General features: G+C 53.0%; 4 protein-coding genes across 4 annotated transcripts; 3 read left to right on the top strand and 1 right to left on the bottom strand.

The window, feature by feature from the left end:
- Nucleotides 1-628: 628 nt before the first annotated feature.
- J4E87_004434 (uncharacterized protein) lies at nt 629-2,556 on the top strand (the record flags this gene model as incomplete). Its single annotated transcript, XM_049376055.1, has 6 exons — nt 629-892; nt 947-1,087; nt 1,165-1,585; nt 1,635-1,792; nt 1,840-1,989; nt 2,044-2,556. The coding sequence occupies 6 exons, from the start codon at nt 629-631 to the stop codon at nt 2,554-2,556; spliced, it is 1,647 nt and encodes a 548-aa protein (XP_049234264.1).
- Nucleotides 2,557-3,375: 819 nt separating this feature from the next.
- J4E87_004433 (uncharacterized protein) lies at nt 3,376-7,200 on the top strand (the record flags this gene model as incomplete). Its single annotated transcript, XM_049376054.1, has 3 exons — nt 3,376-3,605; nt 3,659-6,075; nt 6,125-7,200. The coding sequence occupies 3 exons, from the start codon at nt 3,376-3,378 to the stop codon at nt 7,198-7,200; spliced, it is 3,723 nt and encodes a 1,240-aa protein (XP_049234263.1).
- A 2,012-nt stretch (nt 7,201-9,212) lies between these two features.
- J4E87_004432 (uncharacterized protein) lies at nt 9,213-10,058 on the bottom strand (the record flags this gene model as incomplete). Its single annotated transcript, XM_049376053.1, has 1 exon — nt 9,213-10,058. The coding sequence occupies one exon, from the start codon at nt 10,056-10,058 to the stop codon at nt 9,213-9,215; it is 846 nt and encodes a 281-aa protein (XP_049234262.1).
- Nucleotides 10,059-10,808: 750 nt separating this feature from the next.
- Nucleotides 10,809-14,577, top strand: J4E87_004431 (uncharacterized protein; the record flags this gene model as incomplete). The annotated part of the gene is made up of 4 exons (XM_049376052.1): nt 10,809-11,399; nt 11,447-12,099; nt 12,336-12,345; nt 12,409-14,577. The coding sequence occupies 4 exons, from the start codon at nt 10,809-10,811 to the stop codon at nt 14,575-14,577; spliced, it is 3,423 nt and encodes a 1,140-aa protein (XP_049234261.1).
- Between the last annotated feature and the right edge of the window lie 591 nt (nt 14,578-15,168).

Raw genomic sequence — 15,168 nt, 5'->3', positions numbered from 1 at the left:
AAGATTATTTGATGATACGGAATACGTGAGGGCTAGAGCGCGGAAACGAAAGGACGAAGCGTGTCTATCCGCTGTTTGCCGGGCGAGAATTCAGCTGTAGTACGGTAAACATACCCACGTTGGGAACACTTTCCATTCTGAGAAGTTCAGTTGAGTAGAACACAACTGACATGCGATAGCCACGGCCTAGTCGCGTTGTGTACTCAGCACTGCACCTGATGGAGCTTGCCTAGGGTGTGACCCAGGTGACGTCATTCAGGTCTTGCCAGTACGAAGCGGCACGTTATACGGCGTCCTGTCTCTTGTAATGACCGGGGATTTTCGAAACTTTATCGCTTTAAGTCTGACAGCTGAATCTGGTCTACGAGACCTGAGTACAACTAGCATCGTAGATGTCGAGAAGCGAAATACCGAGCCGTGTTGTCGGAAATGCTCCGCACGCAAGGTGGGGTTAAGTCCTGATGCGGTAGGTGCAAGCGACTATCCTGATAAACGCAGTACGTATGAGCGTTATCATCGCCCTTTAGTCCGGCGCCAGTATCGGTACAGGTGTCTCTCTGAGCATTAGACAGACTGTGTTTCATACCAAACTTCTGTCATCGCCGCAAACAGCGCACGCACATCAACAATGGGTTCAAACTGGGAGCAGCTTGCTGCCGACAAACGAAAGCGCATTGCCGAATCTATCCCCTCAGACTGGTTGATCCGAACACCTCCGAGCGACAACAATGTGTTTGCGTATCCGAAGGAATCAGGCCTGCTTTCTGCAAAAGAAATCGAAATAACCGAGTCATCGGCGACTGACCTCGTCGCACAATTGGCACAGGGCAAGCTGAAATCGGCTGATGTCACGCTTGCGTTTTGTAAAAGAGCTGCTATAGCACAGCAACTGGTGAGATTAGGATCTAGGGTAGGTACAGATGCATCGACTAACGACTTGTCATAGACGAACTGTATACATGAGTTCTTCCCCGAAGAGGCTCTTGCACAGGCGCGTGGTCTAGACGAGTATTATGCTAAGCATAACAAGCCCATTGGCCCTCTGCATGGGCTTCCCATTTCGCTGAAAGATCAACTGCGGATTAAGGTATGAAACTGTTCTCTTCTCATCTGTGCGGCTCTCTCTGGGTAAGCACTCAATGCACAACTGACACGCTCGATCAGGGAAAAGAGACATCAATGGGTTACGTCTCCTGGCTAGGAAAGTACGATGAAGAAGACTCTATCCTCACGGCACTTCTCCGCAAGGCCGGTGCCGTCTTTTACGTCAAGACAAGTGTCCCGCAAACATTGATGGTTTGCGAAACAGTCAACAACATCATCGGCAGAACGACAAACCCACGCAACAAGAACTGGTCGTGCGGAGGCAGTTCAGGTGGTGAAGGAGCTATGATCGGTATTCGTGGAGGCGTTATCGGTGTTGGCACCGACATTGGCGGCTCCATCAGGATTCCATCGGCTTTCAATTTCTTATACGGCATTCGTCCGAGTCATGGCCGTATGCCGTATGCGAAAATGGCAAATAGTATGGAGGGACAGGAGACTATTCATAGTGTCGTTGGACCCATAGCGCACTCTGCAGCCGGTAAGTGGATCTAGCCAAACTCGTGTCAATAGATAGACTGACTATTCAGACCTGAGGCTCTTCCTCACTTCGGTGCTTCAGCAAGAGCCCTGGAACTACGACTCCAAAGTCGTCCCAATGCCTTGGCGATCTGACCTGGAAGATGCTGTCAAAGCAAAGTTGGGTTCATCTGGTCTGACTATCGGATACTATAATTGTGACGGCAACGTGAGTTTCGTAGAACCACGGCATGATGGCGTTCGCTAAGAGTACAGGTTCTCCCACATCCTCCGGTACTGCGCGGGATTGAGCAGGTAGTTGAAGTCTTGAAACAAAACAAACACAAAGTCGTGCCGTGGACCCCATACAAGCACGACTTTGCCCATGATCTCGCTAATAAGATCTATGGCGCAGATGGTAGCACGGTAAGATCCTCGAAATTGATTTCACGCAGTTCCGCATAGCTGATCGTTCAACAGGATGTGATGAGGGACATCAAAGCTTCCGGGGAGCCACCAATCCCTAACATCAAAGAACTCCTCAACCCTGATATCAAAAAAGCCGACTTGAACGATGTATGGGACATCCATCTACAAAAGTGGGACTACCAGATGCAGTATCTCTCCAAATGGCGGGAGGTCGAGGCTGAGCTTGGATGCGAACTTGACTGTATAGTTGGACCCATCAGTCCAACAGCTGCCATCCGACACAACCAGTTCAAGTACTATGGCTATGCGTCTGCGATTAACTTGCTTGACTTTACAAGCGTCGTCGTTCCTGTTACTTTTGCGGATAGCAAGGTTGATGGCAAGCGGGCGGATTACAAGCCATTGAGTGACTTGGATGCGAGTGTTCAGGCGGAGTATGACCCTGATGCGTATCATGGCGCGCCGGTCGCTGTTCAGGTGATTGGCAAGAAGTTGAGTGAGGAGAAGACGTTGGCGATTGCGGAGGAGATTGGGAGGTTGTTGGGAAATGAGGTGACGCCTTGAGGAACAGTCGAATACAAATGTACACGCATTAAGACAAAAGAAAAGGCGCAAGTGTCAAGACGAATACTAGAAGTCTTCAGAATAGTGCAAGCTATGGGCTGGTTGATCTGCACGTGTGGCGTGAGTGTTGAAGTTCGGCCAATTGAGTCAAGGGCTCGGCGTGCGCCTCAGTGTGGCGCTGGCGCGTAGCTCTTCATAGAAGGTGGGAACAGGCTGGCGCGTGCGCAGTCTAATACGGCAATACGGAGCGGATTCCTGGTAGCAGAACGTCATCGAGGACGGGGAGGGATGCTCAGATCGGATCCATGCATGTGCCTCAATCTTAATGCTCCTTACCCACAGAGACGGGTCGCACAACAGATGCCATCGTGAAAGCAGTGTTGTTCTGCTGCGCGCAACAAAATCACTGTGTCGCTGTCAGCCTCAAAGAGAAAGGGCCTAGGCCAAACGGCTGTGTGTAGTTTCAGATTAAAGACCAGGCCAGCGGTTGTTTGGCTCAAACGGCGGGCGGTTGGCAAAGTAGCGCGCCCACCAGCGCCAGTGACGCCGCCAAGCCCCCGACTGACCGCGTATCAGGGAATGCGAGGGTTGAAACACGTCGCCGTGTGCGCCATGCCAGTCACCTCCAAGTTCATAATGAACCCTCTCTTTGACGTTCTCATTCACACCCTCTGTGCGACTCTACTGCCCTAATAATTATCTGCAACCGCAAATAACAGCGGCTGCTCCTCCCTGCCCTTCTTCCATGGCCATCTGCGCTTAAGACAGGGGTTCCGCTTCACAACTTGACCGCATACGCGACCTGCACCGCTCTGAGCCATGTCCGACCCCAACAAACCATCGCCAGAGTCGCGGCGGAACCAGAGCATCGAGAACTTCGCCGCGTCGCTCTCCACTGCCGCCGCCATTTTTGGTATCCAGATTGTTGTTTTCTTGATTCTGAGTGGCAACTGGAAGCTGCACAAGGGAGTCACCAAGAAGAAGACCGTAGATGATGCAGACCAGGCCGACAAGGCGGCGGCACGACAGAGTCTGTTCCACAAGATATAGTATGCGACGCCGCTTCCCTGCCTACATACCCCCATGTGCTAACCGTTGCCAGCTACTACAAGACCGCCTTCGTTCCCGTAGCCAAGCGCATCGCAGCGCCCACGACCGCCATCGACTCATTCCGCAATGTCTTCACCATCAGCGACAAGGAGCTTATCCGCGTCGCCGGCGTTGATGGCTACCTCTTCCTCCAATACCTGCAGCTGCTGCTCCGCATCTTCATACCCATGGCACTGATTATCCTGCCTGTCCTCCTACCCATAAACCGAAAGGGCGACGAGCCCGGTGTCTCGGGCTTGGACTCCTTCGCCTGGCCCAATGTCGCCTTCCCGAACAAGAGACATCGTCTGTGGGCGCACTGCATCATTGCCGTATCGGTCGTATGCTGGGTGTGCTTCAATTTCTACTTGGCGCTGAGGCAATTCGTGCGCCTCAGGCAGACCGTTCTTACCAGGCCCGAGCATCGCATCCGAGCATCTGCTACCACTATTCTCGTGCAAAGCATTCCTGAGAAGTGGCTCACGGTTCCTGCGCTCGACGCCCTCTACGATGTCTTCCCCGGCGGCATCAAAGACATCTGGATCAACCGCAACTATGACGATCTCATGGACAAGGTCAACGACCGTACCAAGATCGCACGGAGCCTTGAAGCGGCCGAAACAAATCTCATCATCACATGCACCAAAAAGCACAAGAAGATGGAGGAGAAGGCCGCCAAGGAAGCTGGAAAGAAGAAGTCCAAGGCGGAAAAGAAGCACGACGAGGCCATGCAGAACCACGCAATCAACCAGGAGATTCACGAACAAGGTGTGGACGCCGGTAACCCCCACGAGATCGAGCAACAACTCCAAAAGGTCCTGGCAGAGTCTGCATCATCATCATCCTCTTCTTCGCGGTCGACTTCACCTGATCGCAAGCGCGGCGTGAACATGAACCCATTGCCCTTTTTAGGAGAAGGCATGCACGCTGTCGGCAAAGGCTTCCGCGATGTCGGCCAGGGTGTGGATCGCTTCAACAAGAACGTTTATGGTGGAATGCGAGGAGTTTTCGGCGGAAAATCCCGTCAGGCTGGTCAAGCGCGGAACCCTGAGGAAGCACAGCCAAGTTTCGACGGCAGCGATGAGGTTCCAGCATCGTCACCCACATCTGCGGACTACCACCAAAGGGCCGCTAGCAGCGATACCCACACTCCATTGGCCACCAAAGAGAAGTACGATTCTGAAGGTACTGTGACAGAGCCCAACTCTCCTCAGACGAACTTGAAAGCACCCGCAGCCGAGACGGACACCAAAGACGACAAGCCTGTACAACCTGCATGGAAGCACCCGCTCAACAAGCTCAAGGCCATGTACGTCGGTCAGGGTGACTTTATAAGCCCAAGTCCATTCGTGAAAGAGGGAGAACAGCTACCATTAGAAGTCAAGGATGCCAGTAAGATCAAGTACGACCTATCAGGCTTGTACGACGAGTCTATGGAAGAGGATGGCGAGGACGCTCTCTGGAGAAAATACATGAAGCCAAAGGACAGAGAAACGATGCGTCTGCCCATCTTGAACTTCTCGTGGTGGCCGTCGCTGCCACTGATTGGCAAGAAGGTGGACACCATCTACCATTGCCGCAAGGAGCTTGCCCGCCTCAACGCTGAGATTGCCGACGACCAGGCTCACCCAGAGCGCTTCCCACTGATGAACTCGGCCTTTATTCAATTTAACCACCAGGTTGCGGCACACATGGCCTGTCAGTCATTGAGTCACCACATTCCCCGGCAAATGAACCCACGAACCGTCGAGGTTAACCCCAACTACGTCATCTGGGACAACTTGACCATGAAGTGGTGGGAGCGCTACCTACGCATGTTTGGAGTCATTCTGCTCATCGTCGGACTTATCATCTTCTGGGGTATTCCCGTCAGTTTTACAGGAGCTCTGTCCCAAGTCGACTCTCTGACCGAAACATTGCCATGGCTTGGTTTCATCAATGATGCCCCCGACTGGGTCGTTAGTTTGATCCAGGGTGTGTTGCCACCAGCTTTCTTGGCCATTCTCTTCGCTATTCTGCCCCTACTCCTGCGCTTCTTGGCTGGTCTTACCGGTACGACGACATTTGGCGAACGCGAGTTGCTTGTGCAGAACTTCTACTTCGCCTTCGTATTTGTCCAACTGTTCCTGGTTGTTTCCATCTCTACCGGTATCACTTCGACCATCGACGATCTGCTCAACGATCCACTCAGCGTTCCCCAGACATTGGCGCAGAACCTTCCCAAGGCCGCCAACTACTTCTTCTCTTACATGATTCTGCAAGCGCTCAGTATCAGTTCCGGTACTCTGCTGCAAATTGGTGCTGTCGTTGTCATCATCTTCCTCCGTTTCCTGGACACCACACCGCGCGAGAAGGTTTCAAGGGTGTTGCAAAGACCGGGTATCAACTGGGGTACCATGATCCCGGTCTATACCAACTTTGCTGCCATTGGTAAGTTTGTCTATCGAGGTGAACCTTTACATAAACTAACGATACCCAGGTCTCATCTACTCAGTTGTCGCGCCCTTGATCCTAATCATGATGTTGATTACCTTCAGTCTCTTCTGGTTTACGTACAGGTACCAGATGATCTATGTCAGCTACGCCAAGGCCGAAACCAACGGTCTCATCTTCCCCAAAGCGGTCAACCAACTGTTCACTGGACTCTACTTCCTCGAGCTCTGCATGATCGGTTTGTTCTTCCTACAGGAAGACGAGCAGGGGAGGCAATCGTGTTTCCCTCAGGCTATTATCATGATCATCATTATGGTCTTCACTGTGCTTTACCAGGTCGTACTGAACAGAGCGTTCGGGCCTCTCTTCACGTACTTGCCAATTACATTCGAAGACGAGGCGGTCCTGCGAGACGAAGAGTGGCAACGGGCACAGGCCAGCAAGTGGGAACGGGAGGACGAACACCAAGGTCTTATGTCTCAGGAAGACGCACAGCGGACAGCCGAGGAGCGCGAACGAGCACACCTAGACGAACAAAACCGCCTCGAGGAAAGGAAGGAACGCGAGGCAGCCCATGGCCCTGGATCATACGAGCTCAGCAATCTGGATGGTAACATGCCACCCGCCGGCTACGGGCAGTCACCTCGACCCGACAATCGTGCGCGCAACTCAAGCTGGGCTGACCGCTCACAACGCTCCCGCCGCAGTTCGCGCTCGCAGTCCCACCACAAGAAGCGCAAAGACCCTCTAGACATCATGACCAACGCACTCAAGAAGGGTCTCGACGACGTCGCAAAGCCCATCCGCGACGCAGAAGCGCAAGTCCTTCCCGCTGGCAACCTCTTCGACGAAGTCGACGACGAGCTCGCCGACATTGAGCCCGAAGCCCGCCAGAAGCTCATCAAGCGCTCTTTCCAACATCCCGCCACCCGCGCTATCCAGCCCGCTGTTTGGATCCCGCATGATGACCTGGGTGTTGCTAAGGATGAGATCCAGCGTACTAGTGCGTTTACCAAGCGCGTGTGGATCACGAGTGTGAATGCGCGGTTGGATGCGAGTGGCAGTGTTATTTACAGGGGATTGCCGCCGGATCGGGATCCGTTTGAGAATATTGAGGTTTAAACGGGTAGTTGTTCAGAACGATGGGAGGTGGACTTGTTGTATCATCATTGTGGTGTGGATGTTATTTTCTTTTCTCTTTCGTGTTAGCCGTTCGCGGCACCTTTATAGCATACAAGCATAGCGTGGAGTTTCATGGCATTGGGGGGGCATCAGATGCATTCATCGTCTTCTTCTAAGACTATTACTACCTATTCCGTATAACTACCTGACATTAGAGGCATAAGACCTCATCCATTATTCAAAATATCAGATCCTCCAGATTATCGTTCCAGCCGCACACAAACTCGTCTGTTTCCGCATTCGCAAGCCCATCATCCGCCGCAGCTCTAGCTTCAAAGGCATCCATGAGCTCCTCAAAGGAATTCTGCTCCACGATACAAGGTTCTTGGGGTAGCGGGGGGTCCGCCCATATGCTCTCCGCCGCTGGACTCGCGGGGAAAAAGGAAGCCGGGAGGTCGTCAGCGGGCGCCACATCCATGATCCAAGGTTCTTGGACCATCGGGGCGTCCGCCCATATACTCTCAGCCGCTGAATACGCGGGGAAAGAGAAGGCCGGGAGGTTGTCAACGGTTTCCACAGCTTCGGCGCTGTCTTGCCCACGCTCTTGTAGGCGGCAGGGGGTTCCTGCCTCGACGCGTTGGTCGATGGTGTACGTATTGAAGCCGGCAAACGGGGCGGCTTCGAACGCGAAAATGTCCTCTAATGAGGAGTTGGTGGTCGTGGTGGTGTCAGGGGTTGGTACCTGGGCTACGACGACCGGCCTAGTCTTGGGAGGTCGTCCCCTCTTCTTTGGTACCTGAACCTCACCCACAGGCTTAGCCTTGGGAGGTCTGCCTCTCTTCTTTGGTACCTTTGGTACCTCATCTTCGCCTCCTGACTGCCTCTTTCTCTTTGTAGGCGCGGAGGGAACGGGGACGGAGGGAGTTGTTGGCCATGTTGACGACACCTCCCCGTAATCATCCCGTGTGAGGTCAAAACTTTGGCCATGGGTAGTAGCATCGATGATACTACTCTGCTGCTGCTGAAACATAGGCGTGAAGTTCCTTCTAACATTCTGAAACATAGGCTTTGGGACGAAAGCAGTCTGAACCACAGGCTGACTAAACCTCTGTGGCTGCCGTGCGTAGGGGGAAGAATAGCAATTAGTAGCAGCGACGCCAGGAGCATTCACGGCGCCGGGTTGTGGCCTACCCGGCATGTGAGAAAAGTATTGCTGCTGGTTGGGGACGAAACCAGCAGGAGGAAAGCAATTTGTGGCAGCGACGCCAGGAGTGCTCACGGCGCCGGGTTGTGACATACCCTGCATGTGATAAGGGTATTGCTGGTTGGGGGCGAAACCAGCAGGAAAGCAGTTAGTAGCAGCGACGCCAGGAGGAGGAAACTGTTTTGGCATGCTCATTTGTTGCGGCATGCTCATTTGTTGTGGCATGCTCAATTGTTGGGGTGGGTAGGTTGGCCTTGGAGCGGAGATGGTGATCCACTGCTGCAAGCCTGTACTCCACATGCGCTGGTTTTGGGTTGCGGTGTAGGCGGAGTAAGACATGTTGGTGTATGTGGAGGGTGTCTGTTGTGGGTGTGTGAGTGGTGTTGAGGCAGTGTGTGTGGGTGGAGAATTTGGTAGTTCAAGATACTTTTGAAAGTTGTGATGGTGAAAGTAATTTGGTCTGAGAGTTTGAGATATTAGGAGAGACGGAAGGGGATATCAGCTATTTATGGCAGCGCAGAAAAGAAGATGTTCGGACTGCGATATATTGTAACTATGGTTCATTTTGAGGTGTTTTCATGACTGTATGCTATGGATGTAACAGCGGCGTTGGAGGCCGAGCACATAGGCGCAATTAGACCAGTAGAGAGCATTGCAATTACCTGAGAAAACACGGAAGCGTCCTCTAAGGCATCCGTATGTCGCTTGGACCACACGAACAAGCCTATCGAGTCGATGTCAATTACGCGCGACCTCGCACACTTGATTTGACTTGTGACTCTTCTCCAAATTTTCTCGAGCCGAGCCACTATGCTAGCCGCTTGTGTCGGGGCCACAACCCGTGATGATACCAAAATCCCCTAGAGTCCAGCTTCCGACCCAAGGCACCCATATCGCGCGGTAAAGCACGGATACCCTGCTCTTCCATGAGTTCGCCCACCCATTTAGCGAACTCCTGGCGCGTCTCCACCTCCTCCTTAGTCATGGACGACTCGGTCATGGAGCTGAAGCTCATGATGAGGTCGAACCAGTCGTACACGCGCATATCAGCAATGATCCAGCGCTTGCCCGGCGTAAACTTCCGATGAGTTGCGATTATCGCTCTTGCGACGTCTTCGCCGTGGATGAAGTGTACAGCGCCTCGCTTAGCAACATCGTCTTTGGACTGCCCGAGGCGAGGCAGCCATCTCGCGGGGACGCGCTCGCCGCCGTATAGGCCCGATAGATTCAGCACACAGCCGTGGAGCGCTAGCAGTTCGTCTTCCGCAACCGCTCGCTTATCCTCTTTGTCGTATGGCGCGTCATCGGCGGACCAGTCATTGGGCAGTTTGTTGAAGATACCTGTGGATCCGAGCTGCACCCAATTGTTCTTTGCACCGTGAACGGAGCGGTAGAGCCCTACGATGGTCTTTGACTGCGAGTGCCCCACCAATGGAAAAGTGATGATTACGGTTTGCGCTGCTGGCAGGCGCTTGTATGGCTCCGCATCACCAGACTCCGGGTCGAACTTGAACGGGATCGTGTTGTCTCTTCCGGTTGTGGTGGTTGCGGCATACGTGATATCGGTGTCCTCCAGTTGCGGAATCAGGAACGTGGACGTCCATCCAGCGCCCAGAATCAGTAGGTCCACCTCTTTCATTTGCTCGCGTAGCATTCTGTGTTGCGGGTGTGGCGATTATTGCCGTGGAAAATGTAGCATACACGCACGGAAGACTTTATGTTTGGATGTTATAGATTTCAAGAGGTTGAGCCAATGGGTGACACAAGGTGGGAACGACAGCTGGTGTTGCGTATGAAGTCGTGACGTCTCCACACGAGCCAAATTAGCTTGCTTCCCGCACGGCCCATCTGTTCGGCGCAACCATCCGCGCGGGAGTTCCTAACCGGCAGGAGGCTGGTGTTACTTATTTGAAAGCCTACATACTTTAGACTTTTTCGGGCTATAGGAGTTCATGAACTGTGTATGCTACATCTCAAGGTGGAGGTAAGTACCATGCTGAAAGCGACGAAAATACTCTGGATTTGGCCTCTAGAAACTTGGTTCTAGAGGTGTCAATCCAGCCATAAGAATCCAATGGGAGCAAGTTGAATCGTGCCCATGGCAGGCGCCATCTCAGTCCAGACGCCAGTTTCCCGATCAGGTAAGTTGTAGAGACGTGGGTTCTCGCAAATCTGCTTTCAATCGCAATCTAGAATTGACGTCATGTGCGGGAGCTTCTTCTCACGTGCCAGCGCGGTAGCCCATTACATCTGAAACGCGCTGATTGGCTGCTTCCACTTCCAGGGGCCGCGTCTTCGTCATCACTATCACTATGAGCTGCGCATCAGCCCGCGAGCTCAGATAATCTGTCGCAAAGATCATTCGCTCATTGCATGCTGTTTGCGCATTCCAATTGATCATCCAATGCGAACATCACGAGTTTCCCGAGACGCGTCCCGCGTTGTCGCAGCGAGTCGCACGCAACGAGCGTTACGTCAGACACGAAGCGCGACCAATGCGCCAGCTCCAGTCAAACGCGAACCAGGTAGCGACGAGAATGCTGGATCAGATTTAGACCTCAGCTCTGCGCCAGCGGACTCCGCCTCAGATGGTGAGACGCGACGAATGCCTATGAAGAGGAAAAGAGGCCAGGATATGCCAATCCTTGTAAAGAAGGAGGCAGAGGAGACATCAATCACTGCAATCGCGTCCCCGAAGAAAGTCGCCAAGGTCAAGAAAGCGCGTCGTGCGCCTGCGAAGAAGATCAAGACCAGCGATGGAACTATCACGATGGAGCCACCTGCGAACTGGGAGGAGATATATACTCTGACGAGAGAGATGCGGAACGAGAACCTCGCACCGGTGGACACTATGGGTTGCGAGAGCCTGGCGAAGGACATCAGATCGCCTCGCGATCGACGGTTTCAGACGCTCATAGCGTTGATGCTGAGCAGCCAGACCAAAGACACCGTACTAGCGCCTGTCATGCGCGGTATGCAGGAGAGGATGCCTGGGGTATGTGATCCAAAGCTATATTCCTATTCCCAGTTAACATAGTGCAGGGCTTCAATCTCGAATCGGTCCTCGCCTTAGAACCCCCCGAACTGAACGCGTTCATCAACAAAGTCGGCTTCCACAACCTCAAGACCAAGTACATCAAGCAAACGGCCGAGATATTGAGAGACAAATTCGACGGCGAAATTCCAGATACTATCGAAGGGCTGGTGTCACTACCGGGTGTCGGACCTAAGATGGGGTACCTGACGATGAGCGCAGCTTGGGGCAAAACAGAGGGCATTGGTGTCGATGTCCACGTCCACCGCATCACCAACCTATGGGGCTGGCACAAGACTCAGCAGCCAGAACAGACGCGTGCAGCGCTAGAGTCATGGCTGCCAAAAGACAAGTGGCATGACATTAATAACCTGCTCGTGGGCTTTGGGCAGACGATATGCCTGCCTGTGGGCAGGAAGTGTGGCGATTGCAAGTTGGCGGAGAGAGGTCTCTGTCCTTCAGCAGTCGTAGCTAAGAGCACAAAAATCAAGAAAGAAGCTGTTGTGAAACTAGAAGCGCCCAATGGCAGCGAAGAGGCGATGGTGAAAGAAGAGAAGGTGGTGGCTGAAGTCGATGAGATCAAAGCAGAAGATGTGGAAGCTGCGTCAGACATAGAAGACATTGGGCAGGCGCCACGAAGGAGGCCGCAGAGAAAGAAGTAGTAAGTAGTCCTAAAACATATTCTGAAGCCATGGCACGGCGTCTGACCTCCAAATCAGAAGCACACACCTTGAACACATTTTTACGTTGTGTCGCGTTGGTTTGGTGTTCAGCAGCAAACGCTCGAGTACGGTCCTGGAGTGGGCCCTTTCGTCATGCAGGCATTGGGACCATATCGCGCCTTCCAGTCTTCAACAGGCAACGGCACGCGATCGAGCTCTTGTCTTCATTCCCCAGTCTACTCACCGTGAATTTCTGCGAGCGCCCCCCAAACGAGTGCTGACAACGCTTCTATCACATTCTCCTCTAGGCAATTCACTGCATACCAGCTAAGGGCTGCCTGGTCAAGCACGGTCTTTGGTCCCTGGCGACCTCATCCGTGGTACTCAAATACGCTCCCCCACGTCTACATAAGAATTCGCGATTGGCCCACCCCTCAACCACACTTGCGAAGAGAAATTCCACCGATCTCACTTCCGCAGACGCAGACCCACAACGCCGCTGCACCTACACCACAGCAGCTAACTACCACAAGGCTCAACGATCAGCGTCCACTACCACGCCATCCACCCGTGTGGGAGCCAGCACCATGCCATCTCGACCAGAATACGAGGCGCCTACTCGGAGTCAGTCACGACGTGAGGGCCGTTGCGCTGCATCCGAATCAACAGAATCCGATCCTGCATACGTCCCCATTCTCCAACGCGCCTTTCCGCGCGTCGCGATTCTACTGACATGCGCCATCTACCTCGCATCATCATTCGCAGCTGTCTACGTCGGATTCCACGGCATCGCGAACACCATACACCCTCGAGATAAACAAGCGGTAGACGAGTATTTGGTGCTTTCAACATCCAAGTTCACAGAAGATGCACTGTACAAGAATTTGGATTCGCTACTTTCTAGCCAACTAAACCGCGGCTTCATGGAGACCCATGAAGACTGTCTTGTCCGCGGTCTAAAGGAGGCCAACTACGAACTCTACGGCCTCGGCTTTCAGTACCCCGACATGCGCACGCAGGTCATGGACTGGACAATGGAGAACTGTGGTAGACTGCAGTACACGCCACAAGTGGTGATACAGGATCCAACCACACAGCAGGCTGTGCTGACATTCTGGGCGGATGCCAGCTATCGCTCTCGCCATATACTTGAGGGAGCTCTGGGTGCCGTGCAGCAGCAGGCTCGTCGTTTCTGGAACCGACTTTCCAGCGCGTTCACGCATAAGAAACCATCTCCCATCACCGAAAACGTTCCTGTTAGCGCCAACACTGGCGGAACGCTTCCTCCGAGTCGAGCCCTGCCCAAAGTACCGTTCGGCTTCGCTCTGCGCTGCGAGTCCGCCGAGCCATGCCGCCTAGTCTACCCATCCGGTTCTTCTAAGCGTGCAAATAAAGTCAGCGTCTCACGCGAGGTCCTCGCGAAGCTCAAACGCGAGATCAAAGAAATGCGGGACGCCAGCCGCAAGGTCAAAAAAGCTAAATGGGCTGCGGAGCGGGTTGTGATCTTTTTCGACTACATCCACGCCTCTATCTTGGTGGTCATGTTTGCGATCATCTTCAGTGTGGCACCATTCGTCATACCCAAGGCCCTTCGCCCTCCTCCCCCTTCCCGCAAGACGGAACAGATCAAAATCATGCCCGCATCCCTGCATTTTTGTTTTGTAGGGAGACTGATACAAGAGCTGTTGTTTGATTATCCAATACAGCTCCCGTATGGCGCCCGGTGGGTAACGCCCTTCCAGCTCTACTTCCTGTTCGTTGGTAACACGATGCTTCTTCAATTCTTCATCATTAGCGGACCGCGGTTCGAGAATATCAACCTCGTATACAAGCAGATCAAAGAGCTCTACTTCATCGCCCGAGGGTGGGAGGTACCTGACGGAGCGATGGACAGCATGTTGACTTGGTACGGAATTCACATTCAGCCGGCGGACCCCAAGCCCAAGCCTACGGAGGTTCCTCGCGGAACGATGGATAATATACTCGCTTGGAACGGAATTCGCTTTGAAGCGGTGGACTCCAAATTCAAGCTTCCGGAGGTACCTAGCGGAGTGATTGACAAAATGTTCTATCAGTGCGGAATTCAATTTCAATACGCGGACCCCAAACCCAAGCCGACGGAGGAACCGGCCACGGTCAAAGTAACCATGTCTTCCCCATCTGATAACCGCCAACAGCACAGGCAGTCGCACCCATCGCACCAGGGTCTGGCCGCTCCGACCACTTTCCTCCAAGCAGGTCCCGTGGCGCACTTCAAGAAGGTCCAAGAAGGTCCCGAGGTGCACTTCAAGAAGGTCCAAGAAGCGTCAAAATCTCAGCCGGCCGAGTATATCGATTTTCCCGATATCGGATCCCTCGTCGATACTGACAGCGAGACCGAGTCTGAGGACGAGCATGGTAGCTTCGTCGACCTGGCCTGTGGCGTTACGCCTCAAGTCAGCGATGCAGAATCTGGCTGGTCTATTGTGGATGCTTAGGAAAGGCATGAACATCTAGTATAGGATATGACACGGTTGTTGTCTCATGGCACGTAGTACGGGAGTTGTCAGACATGTCGGCGCTAGAGCTACTCCGTCTGGCGCGTGTGGTGCAAGTATGGTATATGTGCAAGAACATGGTTCTTTTTGCACGGCGATCGATGTCGGCCTCAATGGCTGTCGGTATCTACTAGTAGTGTCAGATCAATAAAAATGATAAATTTCATGTTATCCCCCATTCGTGACCATGATACCCAGAAATGTCGAGCATGAAGATGAGATGATTCAGCATGGTTGGAAGCCAGTGAAAGTTGCTACAATCTACACCTCTTGGAGGACTTGCCTAATCGGGACTATGTTGACTTGACTCATAAAATAGGGTGATGGTGACGGATCGGGAGAGTGAATAGAAAAACCACCACAATCCACGGTTTTCGCGACAAGTTACTCATTTAAGAAGGAGTTCGATGTGAGATGGGACGAAACAGAGTTGGAAGCCCGACTTTGCTTGTACACCAGTACCCAGCGACACCATGAACTCATACCACTAAAGACAGATACCATGCAAGAAAGTAACATTAAAAGTACACT

The sequence above is a fragment of the Alternaria ethzedia genome (genome assembly GCF_023757985.1).
Source record: "Alternaria ethzedia strain BMP 0044 chromosome Unknown scaffold_8, whole genome shotgun sequence".
In the NCBI taxonomy this organism is placed as follows: Eukaryota; Fungi; Ascomycota; class Dothideomycetes; order Pleosporales; family Pleosporaceae; genus Alternaria; species Alternaria ethzedia.
This window is presented reverse-complemented; position numbering and strand designations above follow the sequence as displayed.